The sequence below is a fragment of the Uranotaenia lowii genome, chromosome 2, assembly GCF_029784155.1.
Source record: "Uranotaenia lowii strain MFRU-FL chromosome 2, ASM2978415v1, whole genome shotgun sequence".
NCBI classification, from domain to species: domain Eukaryota; kingdom Metazoa; phylum Arthropoda; class Insecta; order Diptera; family Culicidae; genus Uranotaenia; species Uranotaenia lowii.
In genome coordinates this window covers 354,687,293-354,708,497 of record NC_073692.1, presented here as the reverse complement: position 1 = coordinate 354,708,497, position 21,205 = coordinate 354,687,293, and the positions used below count along the sequence as shown (strand labels likewise).

The following is a 21,205-nucleotide window of genomic DNA, read 5'->3' as shown; positions in this document are numbered from 1 at the left end:
GATCAGTTCAGAAGTTTCAAACCTAATGGAGAATACACAGATTGACGTCCTATTAGTTTCCTTGGACTGAACATTTGAAAACAGATTAACTTTACATAAAACTAAGCTATAAACTTCAAATTCAAATCAATCAAAAGAAAATGCGCCCTTCCGACATGTTAAGTTGCTTAATTTTCGGTTTGACAGAACCAGAGAACCAGAAAAAACTGGCACACGCGATTTGTATGGGAAACGTCAAGTTGCCAGGGGGTTGGTTGCACCTCACTAGAATGTAGATTAAATTAGCTTTCCAATGAATATACTTTTGATTGGTCCAAACAAAGTAAAAGCACTGAAAATCCGGGTACAACCTGACGATGGACCACAAAATCAGATGAAATTTCAATTTGTTAAAAATTTGCGCAAAGTAGTGAACTTTGAAAAATTCCAGTAATTTCAATTTTTGTTGCATCAAAAATCTAAAGACAGCAAAATGTTAGAATTTTAATAAAGTTTGGTGTCATATTTTTTCTAAAACTCTACCATCGCCCAAACAGAATTTACTAGCAATAGAATGAAAAGTAGGTTTTTTAGACCACTTTTTTGAACTTTTTGTGACCATTTCATTAAAAAAAAATTAAAAAATATTTCTTGTCTTCATGATGTAGGCATTAACTTCAGCTTTCATATGCATAAGGCAAATATTTTTTGGACGTGGAACATATGAACTACAGCAGTTTTCGTGAGGCATGTTTTTTTGGATTTTTTTTCTTGCATGCTGAATAACGAGAAAACTTGTAACTCTAGCTGTATATAATGTTCTAAACATACTTTACTGACATTACAAGGTTTCTATTGATATAAGTTTTATATGAAGTACACAACAATTCAAACGACTTAAATAGATTTTACGTTTGTGGTGTCAAAATGACACCAAAAGTCGGAAAAGGGAGTTTTTTTGTCCAGGCTTCCAGGGTTCGTCCATAAAAAAAAGTAAAGATGCAATATTGAAGAACTTTTGAATTCATTTATATCAGCCCTAAGAAGGTTATATCATACATCTTTGATATCATACCCGATTGGGATAAAATGCTTAATCAGCAATCAACTGTCACTTCAACCCATAGTGCAGGTGAGCCTGATAGCATACAGTAACGCGGGGTAATTACCACAATAGATCAATTACTGGTCGCAGTGGGCTCTCCCCCGAAGAAATTTTTGTATTTTGAAGCTTCTGAAAAAAGTTACAAGCCTTCAAACTTGCATTGGTGTCAAAATGACACCCTAATGCGGATGAGGGTTAATCAAAAACTTATGTCGGAAGAGAATAAAGTTTGAATTTCATTACAGAAATGAATTTCCTTCAAACTGATTGTTTATTAAGGGGGGGTAGGGTCTAACACTTTCAAAAAATCGATTTTTTTATTTTTTTATTTTCTTATTGTAAAACATTTCAAGAATGTTGTGTCAAATTTTCAAGTCAATTGAAGCAAAACTGTAGAAGTTATAGGCCTTTATCTCCTCCTATCTAATACTGCAAGAAAGCAAGAGCAGAAACTTCAAAAGCGTTTTTCTCGAAAGCACATTTTTGAAGTCCGTGGACATCGTCATTTGAAAACTACTTATCCGATTCTTTTCAAATTTGGAGCATATTTTCTACATATAAAATACCAGACCCCAACGTTTTTCTTTTTTTGTTTTTTTACTTTGGGGAGATTTTACAGATCAAAAATGGCGGATTTTTTCGTGAAAAATCGTAGTTTTTACTTCAAACAGTCACAAAAATTTCATAATAAAATTTTTAAGTTAAATAAAAACGTTGGGGTCTAGAAAAACATCTATTAAAAATATTTTGCTCTGATTTTTTGATTTCAGATGATTCTGTGCTGAGATACAGTGTCCACCGCAAATCCTGTTTTCTAAAAGGCATCCTCGAAAGTGATCCGTCACCGGCTCATTTTTCAATATTTTTCTGCGAAAAAATTACTAAATGTTCTTTTAACAATGCTTTGTATAATGCAAAAAATTTGAATACATTTGTTTGAACGATAGCTCTAGAAAAAAATCGTGAAAATGGTGCTTTTTTTAACCCGTTAGACCCTACCCCCCCCTTAAAGCAAAAATGTGCGAAAATACAAAAAAAAACATGTTACAATTCTCGCTAATTTAATTTGCTGAATTTCGGCATTTTTTTAACGCTAGATAAAAATGGTTATCGAAGAATTACATCACACGTCGGCATATGACGTGTGATGTAAGCAGCATTGTAAATTCCTAAAGATGTTGTAAGTAAATGATTTGTTTTTCACAAGATTTATGAAATATTTGTTGTACTAAAGCGTATTCAGAGCCCTAGAAAAATATTTATCAAAAGCAAGACTGATCTACAAACTAAATCAATTTTTCATTTGTTATTAAAAAGCTTCTCTTTTAAGGGGGGGGGGGGTAGGGTCTAACGGGTAAAAAAAACACCATTTTCACGATTTTTTTCTAGAGCTATCGTTCAAACAAATGTATTCAAATTTTTTGCATTATACAAAGCATTGTTAAAAGAACATTTAGTAATATTTTTGTAGAAAAATATTGAAAAATGAGCAGGTGACGGATCACTTCTGAGGATGCCTTTTAGAAAACAGGATTTGCGGTATCTGTATCAGTATATCTGTATGTATCTGTATGTATCTGTATACAGTACTGTATCTCAGCACAGAATCATCTGAAGTAAAAAAATCAGAGCAAAATATTTTTAATAGATATTTTTCTGGACCCCAATGTTTTTATTTAACTTAAAATATTTTTTAATGAAATGTTTGTGGCTCTTTGAAATAAAAACTACGATTTTTCACGAAAAAATCCGCCATTTTTTATCTGTAAAATCTCCCCAAAGTAAAAAATAAAAAAAAAGAAAAACGTTGGGGTCTGGTATTTTATATGTAGAAAATATGTTCCAAATTTGAAAAAAAATCGGATAAGTAGTTTTCAAATGACGATGTCCACAGACTTTAAAAATGTGCATTCGAGAAAAACGCGTTTGAAGTTTCTGCTCTTGCTTTCTTGCAGTATTAGATAGGAGGAGATAAAGGCCTATAATTTCTACAGTTTTGTTTCGATTGACTTGAAAATTTGACACAACATTCTTGAAATGTTTTACAATAAGAAAATAAAAAAAATCGATTTTTTGAAAGTGTTAGACCCTACTTTGCAAGTTAGATAAATTTAAGACTCGTGCTGAAAAAATCCAAATTCTGCAACTTGTTACATAAACAACTTTTCGCACATGTTGCTCTTTTGGAAAGCATAAATTTTTAACAAGAATTGATATTTGTACACTGCAGCCAGAAATTTGATTTTCATAAAATTGTGAATGAAACTTAATTTATTACTTACATTGTAGGATATTAACGAGAATATACGTTTTTAATGATAAAAGTGCTTTCAATAACCCGTGAAGTAATTGAAAAATACTACAGTTTCGATTTATTTACATTTATTTGCTCGCTAGATTAACGTCAAAAACACGTTACGCCACATTAATTTTGTTTCTGCTTTCCACATGCATACTGCAAAGTGAACTTCGTACTCTAAATAACTGATTCTAACTGGTTCACATTGTATACATAGGTAACATTGAGCCTGGCTCGTGGAGGTATAACTTTATTCTTTCTTCGATTGCATCGCAGATAGGGATTGACAAGACTGTCAAAATATTTCCCTCATCTTAATAATACTAACTAGGTAATGGCAAACGTCATGATTTGTTATTCTAAAGAAGGATCGCCACGTTTCACGTGCCAACATCTCTGCGCCGCTGCAACAGTGTAACTCTATAAGGCGGATCTTATCACGTATTCGAAGTCTTGTGCGGTGAGACATTTGAATGACATGACGGATTCCACGGGGTGAAATCCGTGCACAGGTGTACGCCACAATGGTCTGCAAGCTCTAGAAAAAACGTAGAGCTTCAGCTGTTTAGAGAAACCAGTGTCGCAATGTTCTTAGGTGGAACTTCATGAAGAATCCTTAGTCGGAGGGTATCTCGAAGATTCGTATTTTCTCCCGTCTAAACGCTAAGAACTGTTGACTTCTTGGCTTCGTTAGGAACTGTTGTAACCTTGAGGGTTTGTTTGGATCCTAGCTTCGATTTGAGTACGAAGAACACACATCGCCACCAACTTTTAAGCTCGATCATCCAAAATACGCAGAAAAGCACTCCCAGACTCCAGCACACAGCTCCGTACAAGGCAAATTGCCAATTAATGGTAATCCGGAACAGACCAGCACCATCAACGGCTACTATTGTGAGTAGCATCTGCAACAGAGATCCCACGGTGGCGTTGATGCCAAATATGAGTCCGAAACTATCCCTGCAAATGTGCTTTGCTATCTCCGAACTGAGGAGTGTCATGGTAAAAGAATGCAGTATACTGTACAGAATGTGACATCCATAGGCCACCCAAATACTTCGAGCTGACCCCGCCGCCAGTAAAATTCCGCCCTGAGCAAACGAAATCCAACTCAAGGCGGCCAGGGAGTTCCGAAGCTTCAACGCCTTAGAAGGGACATATCCTGCCGAAAAAGTGATGACAGCTCCACACAACGTCAGCAAACCTTCAACGGCTCCATTCCAATGGACGGCCTCAGCTGATCCGATCGTTCGCCACAAAACCTGCACGTAGAGTACCGTTTGATAGTAGACGCAGCTTGACAAAGCATACCAGATGCTGTACCTCAAGACCGTACAATTCGTATAAGCAGTCTTCACGTGAAACCACAACAACTCCAACGCCGAGAGGTCCTTTGGTTTCGGTGGATCCACAACATCATCCGCCGATTCTGCCGTAGTTGTAACCGTTGATTCCCCGGTCGTTTCACTCGATCCCCTCCTATTGAAGTAGATACTCTTGGGAGCCGCCGGCAGGCACAGGGCAATTACGGTTATGCCGACCTGAACTGTGAATGAAAGGTGAAAACAAAACAAATGAAACGTTAGTCGGTGGAGATAGCTAAGTCAATTGTCTTTTTTAAAGGTAAACTGTTTAAAAAACGATGTTCGCTATCAGTTGACTTTTGACTACAGAACAAATGGTTCGCACGATAGCCTCGCTTGGAGATTAATTATGAATTTCTAAACACCATATTAGCGATTAGGAAAGGTACATGGTAGTTTGAACCTAACTTAATCTGTTAGAAGGAATGCTTTAAATCTTAATTTTATGAAACTGTTTGTTGAATCGTGATGAGCTACAAAGTGAGAAGAAAATACGTGTCGAAGTGTGGTAATAACTGAGAATGAATATTATCCATTCACCTTATACATATTTTGAAAAAAAGCAAAAAATAACATACAGTACATAACGTAGTTGTATAGAAATAGAAAGCACGCGCACTGTCACTTCGACTTTGAATTTCCATAGATTTTTACTCTGATGATAGCAAAAAAGCTATAGATTTCCATAAAAAACAGTTTTAAAACAAAAATTTAGCCAGGAAAACACATCAACATAAGACATTGTAACAATTTATAAGATTATATCTTACGTTATAAAATGGCAATAAATAAATAATAAATAATAATGATAATAAATAATCAAAATTTTCGAATGAACGAAAGTCCAAATTCAAAGTTGATTTAAATTGTGACACATTTTTTGGAGACTTTCATTCATTACCAACAAAAAATGGATAGGGGCATGTATAAAATTGTGTTAATAAATGATCCTTCAGGTTTTTCCAGAATGTAACGACTTCCAGTTCACTTGGGCTTCCAAATACCTAAAATAGTATCGAAATATTCGATGTATCGAAACTTTATTGCCCCTCAATATATGCAACAGTATTGAGATTTTTTTAGAATTATTATCAGCATTATAATTTGCATTTTCTACATCCAGTAGCACACTCAGCATGTCTTGCCTGGAGAAAAAAAAATCTGCAAAATGGATGTATGGGAAAAAAATTAATATCCTAATTTCAAAAACTGACCATAATTACCTACATTTTGTAGATTGGTCCAAAAAACTGATCTGTTCAAAGTTTCAGCTAAATCGGACTTGATTTAGGGGTGTCTCAAAGCACTCAAAGTTTTGTTTTTTTTACCCTCAAAAAAACACCGAAGGGGGAACAAGAATAAATCGAAATTAGATTTTTGGTTTTTTTTGGGTTAATTAGAGACACTTTAACACTTTCATGTCATTCGTGTCTTAGAGATTTTTGGTGCCAAATGACTTTAAAATGCATAAAACGTCGAAATCTGGAATTATCTCGCACAAGTTTTGTTTTGTCAAAAATCGACTTTAAAATTTCAAAAATTATCAAAGGGGAGACCAAAGGAAATTTAGAAAATCTAAAATTTAATTTCGATACCAAATGACTTTGAAATGCATGAAACGTAGAGATCTGATGATATCTCGAAAAAAAAATTTGGATTAGAGTCGACTTTTTGGGACTTCCGGATTTTTGGAAAACTTTCCCCAGAAAGTACGTCTCGGTGGTCGAGTGGCTAGTGTGATAAGACGCTAAACGCTGGTCCCCTGATGAATGGGCTCGATTCCCATCTCGATACTGGGTGTTAAATGTTAATCTTAACTTGTCCACGTCATTAATTCAGTCTGTAAAGCCTAAATCGGCTAAGACGGTGTATGTCTATTTTTTAATGTTGATTTTTGATCAAAAATTTGTTTTTTAGATAACAGTAGTTCTCGACTTTTCATGCATTTCTAAGTCATTTGACATAAAAATTAAAATTTCAATTATTCCGTTTTCACCATAGTTCAACTTTCACATGTCCTAGAAAAATATGAAAATCTTCAAAAATTATCAATTATCGTTCGTTGCATCACTAAAAAAGCTCTCAACATATTCCCGTTGAAAGTGAAAAATTAAAAAATGTTGATAAAAACAACAGCACTTTTGTGAAAAAATTTCTAAGTTTGCACTTGCCACGTTTATATGGGGGCAAGTGCAAATGCAATGCTTTTTCCAAATTTATTCAAAGATGTGTCAGTGTATGGTTACTCAAACGAATTTAACATGTTCCGGTATGTTTTATCAACTTTTTTTGATATATTTGCTGTTTTTCTGCAATATTAAATACTTTTTGGAACTCCAGTTTAGCAGACTGTTGTTAGTAGCAAAAGACCTTCATTTGCCAAGGCATTACGAAATTTTGAATATCCGCTTCAGTTACAACACTTTGGATACCCCTTCTGACTACTCTAATCTAATGCTGAACCATTTTTGAGATGATTGTTTTTTAATGTCTGATGTTACATGGCTTAAAGGTGCGTTTGCACTTACCCCTTTAGTGTCGTTTTCACTTGCCCCGCAGTGTGGTTTGACAGGAGTGAATATTATTTTCAGGATTTTCAGGGTGTACTGACATTTTTTCATAAATTTTCTGCTTTCACTTGAATATCAGTCCCAAACACTCACCTTTCAACGAAAAATCGGATTTGAATGCCCTTTTTTGCAGCCAAAAAAAGCAAAACAAAAACACACTTGTGTAATCAAGAAAGTTTAGTTTATCTTTGCAGATTGTTTGTTGGGGCATAAACAACAACTTCAAGAAGAAGAAATATTTTTAAATTTTTTTGTAACAGAGGAAAGTTGATCGTTTGCACTTGCCCCGGTGTACCTTATAACTAATGTTGAGCAAAAAACCAGTAAAATATGTTATCACTTGAATTAAACATAAATAAAATTTTGTTTCCACTAAAATCAAAATTTTATTTTATATTGATGATTTCTTCTGGTTTGTGTTTCAAACTAACTCTGATTGAATGTAGAATTTCAGTTTTGAATCCTTAATCAAAATTATGAGTCGCCTGTAATTAAAATTCATGTTTTTTTTATTGATATTTTAATACTGCATTTTGAATCTGAGTTCGTAATCTGAATTCCGAATTTGAATACGATTTTTGAATCTAATAAGTTACAAACAATAATTCATACTAATCATGAGCCAAAAAGCGAAACTTGGATCAGATGGATCAGATCTTATATTTGAATTCAGATTTTCCAATTCTGGATCACCACGAAACTTCTTTAGATCAAGTTCTGTTTTATATTTCATATTCTATTTTCTTTTAAATTCCGAAAGGATAAGTTTCGAACATAAAAGTTTGAAATGCAAATCTGAGATTTGAGTCAGGATTTTTTTCAATGATGATCCAAACTGAAGTTTAGTAACAATAAACTGATAAACTGGATTTGATACAGAATCCGAATTCTCATAACAGACATCGAATTTTATTGATTATTTATAAACAAATTTTAAACCTCAAAACCCGGAATTATTCTTGCCAATGCTTTCTAGATATTTTCCTCCAAGTATCTATACGGGCCGTACAAATCCGGGATTTTTTTTTAAATATCTGCCAATATCAAATGTTTTAAGGCGGCATCCATAAATTACGTAACGCAAAAAATGCACTTTTTCGACCCCCTCCCCCCCGTATGTCACAAATCGTAACGCTTCGACGTACCCCCTTATGAAAATTACGTAACGCTGACAATTAGCCACCCCCCCCATCTTCTCATATTTTTTAATAATGATTTTCGAGGTTAAAAAAATATTTTAACATAAATTTTTTTAACGTTCCTCAAAACGGAATTAGTATCTATCCAAATCGCTTCTTAGTACTCATTGATGATAACTCTTTGATAAAATAAATTATTTGTCTTATTACTAGTTGCTATCTGCTTGTTAACTGATGATCTACCTTGTTTTGTTCCAGGAGCATAACTTATGCAAAAAATGCAAAAAAAACTCCACTTAGTAATATTTGTGGGAATAACCAAAATTGCATTTATAATATCAATTGAGAAAAAATATTAAAATTTCCGTTTAAAGATTGAATTGAGTTCTTGGGGGTGAATGCACCTAATATTCAGCTTTCCAACGATTGTTTCACGGATATCCAACGCATATTTTATGGAGTCTATATCAGAATCTTTAAAAAAGAGGAAATAACTTATAAACCATTTTCAATCTTGTTGAAGCTTCAAATTTTAAACTGATTTTGGTTTGCTAATTATTCTGCGAGAATAGCATGACATCCATAAAGCTGCAATTTAACTAAAATTGTCAAGAAAAAATCGTTACGTAACGATGAGCATACCTCCCCCCCTCCTCTATGTCACAGTTCGTAACGCTCAAGATTACTCCCTCCCCCCCCCCCTAGGAGCCTTACGTAATTTATGGATGCCCCCTAAATAAAAACCATTGACTTTTGTTTATCGGAATGCATCAATTTAAATCCTATTCTAAGCTTAAAAACATCGTTCACATTAATTTTGATAAATTTAGGCGCAAAGTACATAATTTTAATGTCTCAATTTAAACTTTTGTTTGATTTTGCAAAAAATGCAAGTGCAAAAATTTGGGCAAAAACTGGGCAATTTGTCAAGCTTAGTTTAATCTTATCGGAATTCGATATTCGGGACTAAATTTTTATCAACAAGTTAGATTTTTTTTGAAAAGCTGTAGTAGAATTATTGACCTGGGATAACATATCAAGGCTCTGAGTCGAGATTGTTAGTCATTCATCGAAATTTGAGTTGAGATTCTGAATTTTTCGTTTAGCATTTTTTGACCATCATGGGAAAGGGTTTAATCCGAAAACCAAAGAAATCGGCAGCACCACGTAGGTTGGTGGTGACCGAATTAAGTGAGGATTGGAGAGATTTTTTTTTTTTGTTGATTAAACGATTACTTGTGAGCTGAACAGAAGGCCGTTCAAATCTGTAATGGGACTTCAAAGTTTCAATAGGAACTTAAATTTTTGGCTGAATAAAACGAACTTCAGCACATTGATTTGGATGATTATAAGCAGTGTTTGACCATTTCAACGAGACTTTTGGTTGCTTGGGAACTCAATGATCAACTTTGCCGAAAGCCGCTTGTAATTTTGACTTCTGAGAAAAAAGATATAGAAGTTTTGTTTCTGTTGATTTTTCTCAAACCTGCAAAAAAACGGGAATTTCGACGAACTTTTTAAAAAGATTTAACTTAATTAAATTTTTGATACTTTTAAAAACTTGAGTCAAATCGTTTCGCAGTCTTCAACAAAGTTGTTAAATAAATTAAAATCTTTAATTTAAATACTCAGAGACTTTCTTTAACGATGTCGGAAATAGGTGTAATCTTATCTAATAAGATTTTTAAAAATTTGAGTTTTTTTAAGCTTTGTATCTCTGAACCAAGAACATCTAGGAAAGTTCTGTTTCCTGGATTGAATGAAGGATAATTAAGTGATTCTATTCGTTTATCAGTTATCTAAGATCGATTTTTTTTTTTTCAAAACTGACCTATTTTAAAATTTCCTCACGCCATATAATCAAAACTAGAGGTGATAGACCAAATCTGACAAATGTTTAAATTCAGGACAACAAAATCGTTCAAGATCAATTATCAAAACAGCTAAAAATGCTGTTTCCCTGTGTAATCGAAATAAAAAAAAACTTACTCCCTTATAAAAGTTCATACGGAATATTCCTAACTTTGAATCAATTTTACTGATTATATTTGCTTTAAAAATCTTATCTCGGAACATACATAAATTAATACCTTATCTCTCAGGTCAGGTTGATAGATTTTTGCTTGTATACAATATTTTACCCAAATTTGATTTAACTCAATTCTCGATCTGTATTCTACCAAAGTCATTTTGCTCGTTTTTTTAAAATAGTTGCACTGATCGAAATTTTGATTCAAATATCCTAAAAGATATCTGATTGCCTTATAGTTTATTCATAATCCCCATTTAAATTCAGCATCATATTTTTTGTAAATCCTTTCCTGATTTATCAACAAAAAGTAAGTTCAAAATCACGAATAAAGATTTAGTCTCATGTGAATTCAAAATTCATTGTATTATTAATTCCAAGCAAAGATAGAAGACAAACGGATTATATTTTGATTGAACTCTCATTTTTTACAGTAAGAATTCAATGGAAAACTGCCAATATTTAAAGAAATTATAAGCTGAAGTCGTGTGCATTGGAACATAGAGTTTTCTAATTGAATGAAATATTTTATTTAATGTACACAGTACATTTTTGCCTTGATTTCCAGCAAAAATAATGGTGGAAATTTGCATGTACTGTAATCCAGCAAACATTTTCCGTTTTGCTGATTTTTTGAGCACTTGATCCTCATTGCTGAAAAACCAGCAATACATCTGTCAAACTCGAATTTGTTTTTGTTTTTTGCTCATTAGTTTTTCGTTGAACGCGAGAAATGTTTGCCTCCATATTCCAGCGATGAATTTAACAAAAGGTTAAATTTTTTTTACGAGAAGATTAAGTGTTTCCTTAAAGAGATCAATATTTTTGTTTATTTCAGATGTAGCATGAAGTCCATTACTTGGCAAAAAGCGGGCAAACCCACTGGCAGATAATATAAATATATTTAATTTTTTTTATAAAAAAAAATAAAATAAATGTCGCTCATGAAAAATTAACCATTTGTTTAATAAAATTGACTATCATGACTATCATTTAATATTGAAATTTAAATTTAAAATCTTTGTTGTGTGATGACCATTGCGGATACAAAAAAAGACAACTTGTCTCGTGATCGTCTGACTGTAAAAGAGACCGTTTATTGTAACATAACTCTTCATTACACTTTTTCCCGCGCATACATGGAACAATTACACATTCAAAACATGAAACTGGCAACATTCAGCAAATGACTTAAACATAACTCCTTCGCAAGCTTGAATACAATATTGTTTACCATTAGCTTCTAGAGTGACCAATATTGTTGAGATTCAACATACTGGCCACCTAAAACGAACGTTTTATAACTGGCGGCCCTAGCTTTGTTTTGTTCTTCATGCACTTGTGAAAATCTGCAGCAAAATAGAGTCCACTGAATTCCTTTTGCGGTAAAATACCGTAACTAACTATAGAAACTCTTAGCTGGCTCAACAATTGGTGGAAATGGGACTTCGGACCATCGGAACTGGTAGGTACTGCACGAACGGCTGCTGGATCCAGGATTCTGTCAACATTGGAACTGGAGATCGGATGCTGTTGAAATCTCCAACGGAATTTCGACGAGTCGGCCCTCTTCGGAAATATTTTAGACACACGGGATTGATGTTGATGGAGGTTTCCTTTGCCAAAATGACCAACAATGGGCGCACTGACTTGGAGGTACATACATGGTAAGTACTTTCCAAGCGAGTACTGGCCGGCAGCCAGTACGGCAAAAGCCCGGATGGCTGGTGTTTGATCATAAACACCAGTACCACCCACCCGGGTCGCATTGTTGATCGGGTACGGTGTTTTGCTGGAGTGGGAATCAAAGCCAATTGATCAGCAATCGGCGCAATCGCCTCCAAAGTATCTGCAGTGGGTACTGTTGGAAGCTTGTACGGACTGGCAGTCAGTACGGCAGAAACCCAGATGGCTGGCATTGGACCAACCAGTACTTCCCATCTGGGTCGAATTGCTGATCGGGGTCGTATCAAACAAATTTGGGTCACAGAGCTACTTCAGTCGTTGCGAGCAGGAACTGGGTCATAATAACGACTGACGATTAGGAACAGGATACAAATAGTTACCTACTTTCTGGAAAGGGACATCCGGTACACGTCTAGGGTTACCAGGCAGGATCAAGGGTCGCTCGATGTCCAGGGTTATTCGACAAGATAGCAAAGCTTTGCTATCCTGGTCACGGCACCAAATGTTGTGTGATGACCATTGCGGATACAAAAAAAGACAACTTGTCTCGTGATCGTCTGACTGTAAAAGAGACCGTTTATTGTAACATAACTCTTCATTACACTTTTTCCCGCGCATACATGGAACAATTACACATTCAAAACATGAAACTGGCAACATTCAGCAAATGACTTAAACATAACTCCTTCGCAAGCTTGAATACAATATTGTTTACCATTAGCTTCTAGAGTGACCAATATTGTTGAGATTCAACAATCTTATTTAGAATCCAAAATTTTTCGGTTATTTTTCTTTGCAAAAGAAAATGCTGATTTGCAGCAATTGAGATTGCTTAATTTCCCGCAATCAAAATAACTGGATATTTTGCTGAAAATTAGGGGATGAAATCCAGCAAAATTTGGCTGGGTTTCAGCTATGTAAATGTATGTAAATAAGTTTTTAGCAGTGAACAGTTTCACAGGAGAACGATTCAATACATCTGCAAACAGGAAATTCGTTTATTCACAGTAAATTTTTGACTCGATTTCCAGCAAAAAAAATTGCTGGAAACGTTCAGCAATCCAAATTTTTGCTGGAAACCAGCAATCGGTTTTCTAATTGCTGGATTTTTCAGCATTCGGTTGTGTTCTTGTCAATTTTGCTGAAAAATCAGCAATCGGTTTCCAAATTGCTGGACTTTTCAGCAATTGATCTAGTTTGCTGGAAAATCAGCAATCGAGTTGTCAAATTGGAGTCTGTTTGTTTTCGTATGCTGATGCAAGGTAAGACTCTATTTTACGAATTTTGGTTGGATATATATATATATATATATATATATATATATATATATATATATATATATATATATATATATATATATATATATATATATATATATATATATATATATATATATATATATATATATATATATATATATATATATATATATATATATATATATATATATTTATTTTTATTTTCCTCTATATTCTAGCAATCAGACATCAAAGCAAGGGTTAGGTTTTATTTGGCAGGTAGATATTTCATAAAAGATACTAATCAGAATACTTTTCTCAGGTGGCGAATGATCAACACTTAGGCCCAAAGCTGCCACTCCAGAGCCGTTGTTGTAAAATTGTTAGAAAAAGTTGTTGGAAATAAATACAAACATTATTGAAAAATGGAAGGAAGTAATTGTTTCTTATTGCTCATTATATGCATAGCCAGTATTCAATATTTAATTTTGAATGAAATATAAATTTGATACAGCCGGTTGTTTTGAAAAAAAAAAATAGCTGGTTTCCAGCAATCTGGATTGCTGATTTTCCAGCAATTTGAATTGCTGGAAACCAGCATTAACATTTGCTGATTTTTCCAGCAATTTAAATTGCTGGAAATTTTGCTGCACACAAAACTTTCGGGGCTCCACTTAGCAAAATTTCGCTGTTACTTTCCGTTAGCAAAAATATTTTTTTACTGTTCAGTTAGCAAAAAGCTACATTTACTTCATTTTAGTAATAAAAAAGGTCATTTTACTTTATTTTAGTAAAACGAAGGTTTTTCAGCCGCTTTGTTCACAGACAGCAGCCGCCGCGCCAGTTGGGAGAAAAACAAAAAGCTGTCGCGATTAAGTGCGGTTCCGGATGTTCGTTGGTGGTGGTTCTTGTGGTGGCCAACTCCACGACGAAATTGTAGCTGAATCAACACCGAATGCTTACAGGTAAGGTCCGATCTTAATGTGTTCAGATTCTTCAATTTTTTAATTACTAATTTGTGTGTTTGTTTTTTTTTCTACCAGGTTAAAACTGCAACATGAAACCCGCAACAGTCCGGCAATGAAGAAGAACCACAACTGGAATTTCAACAAGCTGCATCCGGCAAACACCCCGGTGCTTTCTTTGATGAAGGTGGCATGCGTTCCCAGGATCGGAACTTCCATTTTACGAAAAGTGTGAAAATAAAATTTAAAAATATGAAAAATAAATAATAAGTGAATGAAATTTGTGTATTCTATTCAATAATCAAACATTCCCCTGATTCTCCAGAGAAAAAATAACAAAACATTAAATTACGGATCCGGGAAATCTTTTTCTCCGGTTTTTGCTAGAAATTTGAGTAAAAACTGCGGCGGCTAACTTTTTTCCTGTTTGCTAAAATTTTAGTTAAAAAATATTGCTAAATTGATTGCTAAGTTTCTAGCTGGTCAAATTTGAGCAAAATTTTGCTAAATTCCGGCCTCGAAAGTTTTGTGTGTGGAATGTCAGCGGGACAAAAACCAGCAAAATTTTGCTGGTTTCCAGCAAAAAAAAAATTGCTGTGTAGGAACATGTGTTAGTTGAACGATTAAGCACGTGTGTTAGAACTGCTTCTCAAATTGACTAGCATAGGGAATAAAATTACTAATCATTCAGACTTTTAGATCGAAAAAGTTCTATCATCGATTCCTGAATAAGAATCATTATTGTCGGTACACACAAAACTTTCGGGGCTCCACTTAGCAAAATTTCGCTGTTACTTTCCGTTAGCAAAAATATTTTTTTACTGTTCAGTTAGCAAAAAGCTACATTTACTTCATTTTAGTAATAAAAAAGGTCATTTTACTTTATTTTAGTAAAACGAAGGTTTTTCAGCCGCTTTGTTCACAGACAGCAGCCGCCGCGCCAGTTGGGAGAAAAACAAAAAGCTGTCGCGATTAAGTGCGGTTCCGGATGTTCGTTGGTGGTGGTTCTTGTGGTGGCCAACTCCACGACGAAATTGTAGCTGAATCAACACCGAATGCTTACAGGTAAGGTCCGATCTTAATGTGTTCAGATTCTTCAATTTTTTAATTACTAATTTGTGTGTTTGTTTTTTTTTCTACCAGGTTAAAACTGCAACATGAAACCCGCAACAGTCCGGCAATGAAGAAGAACCACAACTGGAATTTCAACAAGCTGCATCCGGCAAACACCCCGGTGCTTTCTTTGATGAAGGTGGCATGCGTTCCCAGGATCGGAACTTCCATTTTACGAAAAGTGTGAAAATAAAATTTAAAAATATGAAAAATAAATAATAAGTGAATGAAATTTGTGTATTCTATTCAATAATCAAACATTCCCCTGATTCTCCAGAGAAAAAATAACAAAACATTAAATTACGGATCCGGGAAATCTTTTTCTCCGGTTTTTGCTAGAAATTTGAGTAAAAACTGCGGCGGCTAACTTTTTTCCTGTTTGCTAAAATTTTAGTTAAAAAATATTGCTAAATTGATTGCTAAGTTTCTAGCTGGTCAAATTTGAGCAAAATTTTGCTAAATTCCGGCCTCGAAAGTTTTGTGTGTAGACATTAAAGCAATATCAAAACAGAAATGAATTAACGACCCTTGAATAAAACGTTCAACAACTTCTAAAATAACTTCGTTTTTTAACAACATACTTATCTAAGGTTGGCAACAGCTGAAGGACGGAAATTTAGCCAGATCAATCAACCTCTAGCTACATGTTAACTTAGTTACGATAATAACACGACAGCAACATGATTTTGTGATCATAATCGGCAATTTAAAAAAACATATTTAACTAGGCCTAGTCGAAGGCATCCCACCCACAATGCTGAACAAGTCGCAAACAATCTTCTGTTGATATTCGAACAAGTTGCGAATCATCGCTGCTTCGAATGATGCATCTGGTTCTAATTGTTCTAACTTGGCATTAGGATAGAAACTACTTAACTCAAACAACCGACTTCAAGAGATCAAACAATTTCATTGATAAATAATGCGAAAATATTTTCATTTATGGCAAGTCTCCGAATTTTTAAATTTTTCAAATTACCTGTGAAAAAATTCATAAATCATGTTGAACTTTGAATTTAACATTCAGATTGAAGCATCGGAATTTCGAATTGTGAACTTATTCTTTGGTAGTTAAAAAAATCAATTTAATTCAATTCATTGATCGAGTTATGCAATAGAACATTGTCTAGTATGATAACCAGATACTAATAATTTCCCTAATGCCAGCAATCATTCGCCTTTTGTTCGAATTGTAGCGAAAGCATGTTTGCGCGTTGTTCAACATCTGTGAGAGACCTTCAACTACGCTTAGATAAATAGGGTTTTTTTTGGTCTGCGTTTATGTTAACAGATTTATGTTGCACTTGTGTTCCTATCATGACTAATTAAGTTAAAAAGTAACAGGTTGATCGATAGGGTCGATTTTCTGGGTTGTGAACCTCAGGCGTGATGTAAATAAATTGAGTTGTTTAAAAAGTTGATTAATTCTAGAGTTTGTTTTGATTAGGTCGTATGAACCAACATAAACAAAATTGAGTTATTCACTGCAAACGATTGAAAAAAATGTATTTTACGTTAGGTTAAAACTTGGTTTCATTTGATCAATAAATTAATTCTAGAACATGATTTGAATTTAAGACGTATAATGACTTTTTCATTTTGAAGTGTAGCTTGGTTTTAACGACTATTTGCATCGCACTAAATTGCCGTGCATGCAATAAGACGCAAAACAACAGTTCGGCGTAGTGGTTTTAGCGACCTTTTGCGTTTTTCCAGAAGGTGCTTCGGAAAGTGTATGAAAGTTGGAAAATTCAGTCAGAGATCTTAATCAATAATGTTCTAGCTATCTTGGTACAATAAAGGGCTTCAGTATGTTAAGGTAAGTTTATTGAATGTTGATTTATTCTGGGAAAAAATATGAGATTTATATTTTTTTTTTACAAAGGCAGCCAAAATAACTAGCTATTTGGATAACTCCCCTTGAACGATCATCGGAGTTACATCAGCAAGCAGCCAGCAATGTTTTGTCGACTCGAACATTGCCGATGGACAGTCTTAAGTAGCACCGATTCCGATAATCACTTGGGTACCAGCTCCGGTCGTCATCTTTGTACTTCCAGGTAATATTTCTGCTTTCTTTTAAGTTAAATTTAAGTTTTCCACTAATTTCGATGGAAATAACAAAAATTGAGAAAAATCTAATCAAGTTAAAATGTTTTTTACATAACGACGTATGCGCCAAGTAGCTAATGCAAAACGTCGCAAGAACATCTTCACGGATATAACTAAACTAATGGTCACAACGAATACACTAGCAACTTCTTCATAGATTTCTACATCGCATACCAAATTTCCAGACAAATCTTAGAGTTATTTGAAATACTAGAATTAAAAACGTGTTTCAAAATTTCAACAGCCATTTTCTCGAAACACGCAAGGTGGTTCATACGACCTAATCAAGACAAACTCTAGAATTTTGTTCGTAAGGTCACTTTGAATGTTATTTTGCAATACTTCTAAATTGAAATAATTTCGGAAAACGGAACTTAGTCTACAAATCAGCTTAACAAATACCATTTATGAAAAAAAAAACATCAAACGTTCTCATTCATTCAAAAGTTGGAACCACATGTTTTTCATAAACGTAATACCGTTCACTCGCAGGTGTGTCGGCTTCGCGTCTGTGCGGATTAGCTTCATAAAAAAAACTTACAACTGGGACAACAAACTTTTGAGATAACCAAGTAAAATGTTACATATCAAGCTGAATAAACAGACCGCAGCCTGAAAAGGTTATTCAACAATAGTTAAATTTGATAAATTTTAGGAGTAAAAAAAAGTATAACCTCGAAATTAGGATTTAAAAAAAGAAAATTTAATTGCAAAAAAATAATATAAATCCTAAACACCCAAGTTAATTCAGTGTTATGTTTTAATTTCAAATTGGAAATTCTTGTTGGGAATCACAATTCAGGATGAATGTTGAAATTCAGACTACCACAATACAAAAAACACAAAAATAAAAAATAAAAAAAATTGTAAAAGAAACATTAAAAACAGTTTGAAACTACCGTTTGAATCATGGTTAAACTTCCATAAATATCAGTTGATAAATCGGTTTCACAACTTTCATCTTAATACATAAAAATGAGCTATTTACACAATTTTAAAGTTATTAAAACAATTGTATAAAAAAGCGCTACTTTGCCAAAACACTCAAGTCAACATACTTTTGCCAACAATTAACCAACAAATAATATACATAAAAATGTAAGAAAACTTCATACTCAAATAAAGTAAAGTTTAATACATTTTGATAAGAATTTTTTGAAATTATGTGAATCGGCTAAGAAGGAGAAGAAAAATTTTAAACTAAAAAGATTTGAAAGATTTTTGCAGCTTAGTTTGAAGTTGTTATTAAAAAATTACTTCCATAGTTCATCCTTTAAAAAATCCGTCACCCCCAACAGCAACTCACCTCCCATGGTAACGTAGTTCAGATCCAAATAATCCACCAAGCCATAAAAAAGTAACGCCTGAGATCCAACAGCGGCCACAAACTTCCCCACCATCGACGAAGACTTCGTATAGGACGTTATCTTCTGATACCGCGATCGATCCACCCGCGCATAAATGTAGGACCAAAAGGCCACATCAGCCGCCTTCAACGTCCCATAGAAAACTTCCGACAGTTGCAGCCACCGAATTCCGGTGCACCAGATCATGGTGGCCCAATGCAGCATCCCGGCAATCCCAGCCAGCACCAGCAACGGTTTGTACCGGAAGTAGTCCGTTATGAGGAACGTGATCACCAGCTGGGTCCCGTACGAGTACGTCCCAACGGGGAAAATATCCTGATTCACCTCCTGCGACGTCAAATTGTGCCACTTTCCAGTCAAAAATTGCACCATAAATGGATCACTCGGCCGGAAGTCCCTCAGAAACCCAAAAACACTCAGGACGATCGCTTGCGATCGCCATGTGTCATCCATTTTTCATAAACGTTTTAATCCAACTGTTTATTATTTCAACCACCTATTCTGAATAGTCTTAATCACTCGCCCTAAGCTCTAAGCTTCGCCACCGGTGAAATATTCCGTTCTGTTTGAAGTCCAACGATCGACTAAAGGTGGTGGTGGCTGATTCAAGTCGCAGTAGATTGAAGATCTCGTGCCGACAGGTTCAGAACAGATAAGTCGATCATCTTCTTCCTGGAGTAATTGCTCTTACGCGGCTGCTGTTGATGCTGAGGCTGTTTGCCGGCAGTGTTGTTTTGTATACAACAAGTTCTAAACAGCGGCTGGCAAAAGTTTCGTTTCTGTTTGCCGGTTAAATATGATTGGGGCTAAAATGTTTCTAAGAAGGGAGAGGATGCTTGTATTTAAACGGGTACTTTGCGTTTTTTAAACAAGTGATACTTTGAAGGCGCCAAGGAAAGTCGAATTTACTCTCTAGAGCCACTGTATGTTTTATTGAGAGCAAAAATGATTAATTTGTAAACTACAAACACATTTCGTGTTAAATTACTTTAAAAGTTACAAAGATAAACTAGGGTTAAATCGAACAAAATTAAATGAAACAAGTGAATTTCCGAATAATTTTCCGACTGGGATGATTTTAAGGTTATGTAATGGCTTCTCGGTCTTTTCGGGAAATGATCAAAACCTTTTTATTTGTACTTCATCCAACGTTTTAAATTCTATGTATTGTTTTTCAATGAACTATAATTAAAAAGGTTTGAATTGGAATAAAATTGAATAATTTAGAATTTGTTAAATTTTTCAACAAAAGTTTTACAATTGAACAAGTTTTGCACCAATGCTATATTTTTCTAGAATATTTTATCTTTGTATAAGATTCCGGCTTCGAGGTGTAGCTAAGATATCAACTCACCCCAAGGATCAAGTCTTCTCAATCTCTTCTACAGAAACATTCTATATATATCAGATATAAAAAATCAAATTTTGTAGAATAGGTCAATTAGTTTACTAGAAACGCGTAAATAATTGGTTTGTGCCAAATAAATCTTTTTCAAGGTTAATTCAAGGACATGCCATCCGGTGTTCCACAAGGTAGTCACCTAGGGCCGCTTATCTTTGTGCTTTTCATAAACGACATAGCTACCTACCTCAACTCGACTAAACTACTGTACGCCGATGACCTAAAAATTTACAGAGTCATTGACTCGATAGTGGACTGCATTGCGCTTGAGGAAGATATGAACAAATTACTATTATGGTGTGATACGCATGGGATGGAAGTGAATGTTGCAAAGTGTAAATTCATAAGTTTTTTCAGGACTAGAGCATCAATTGTATACGAATATTCGCTCAGGGACTCCACCTTGGAACGAGTTTCAACGATAAAAGATCTCGGAGTTACTTTCGATCAAATGCTCTCGTTCGCACAACATATCTCGACAACCACAGCAAAAGCGTTTGCCTTATTCGGATTTCTTCGCCGAAATACACTGAGTTTTGAAGACCCCTATGCTCTTAAAACAGTATTCTGCTCGTTAGTACGAAGTGTACTGGAATATGCTGCACCTGTTTAGGCACCTTACCAATCCGTTCACATCGAAAGGATAGAGAGGGTCCAGAAAAAATTTCTTCGCTATGCATTACGAAGATTGCCACAGCGCTGTTTTCGAAAAATTGCACTGACTTGAACATTTTCATGGAAGACTGAACTAATTTTAAAGTTTTGCAAATTTGAGTAGGGAAAATCCACCATGTTTTCAAACTTCGATGGTCTATTTCATTGAAAATTACTCGAATA

At 34.5% G+C, this 21,205-nt stretch overlaps 1 protein-coding gene across 1 annotated transcript; it reads right to left on the bottom strand.

Annotated features, from left to right (window-relative positions):
- Positions 1 to 3,455: 3,455 nt before the first annotated feature.
- On the bottom strand, positions 3,456 to 19,536 carry LOC129748932 (thiamine transporter 1-like). Its single transcript, XM_055743739.1, has 2 exons — positions 18,906 to 19,536; positions 3,456 to 4,929 (listed from the first exon to the last, which is right to left on the bottom strand). The coding sequence occupies exons 1-2, from the start codon at positions 19,417 to 19,419 to the stop codon at positions 4,040 to 4,042; spliced, it is 1,404 nt and encodes a 467-aa protein (XP_055599714.1). The 5' UTR covers positions 19,420 to 19,536; the 3' UTR covers positions 3,456 to 4,039.
- Positions 19,537 to 21,205: the final 1,669 nt, after the last annotated feature.

Excerpts from the sequence above, each read along its gene's own strand:
- LOC129748932 (XM_055743739.1), bottom strand. The coding sequence starts at position 19,419 with ATGGATGACACATGGCGATCGCAAGCGATCGTCCTGAGTGTTTTTGGG. Across the intron at positions 4,930-18,905 it reads GAACTACGTTACCATGGGAG|TTCAGGTCGGCATAACCGTA; the intron begins GTGAGTTGCTGT and ends TTTCATTCACAG.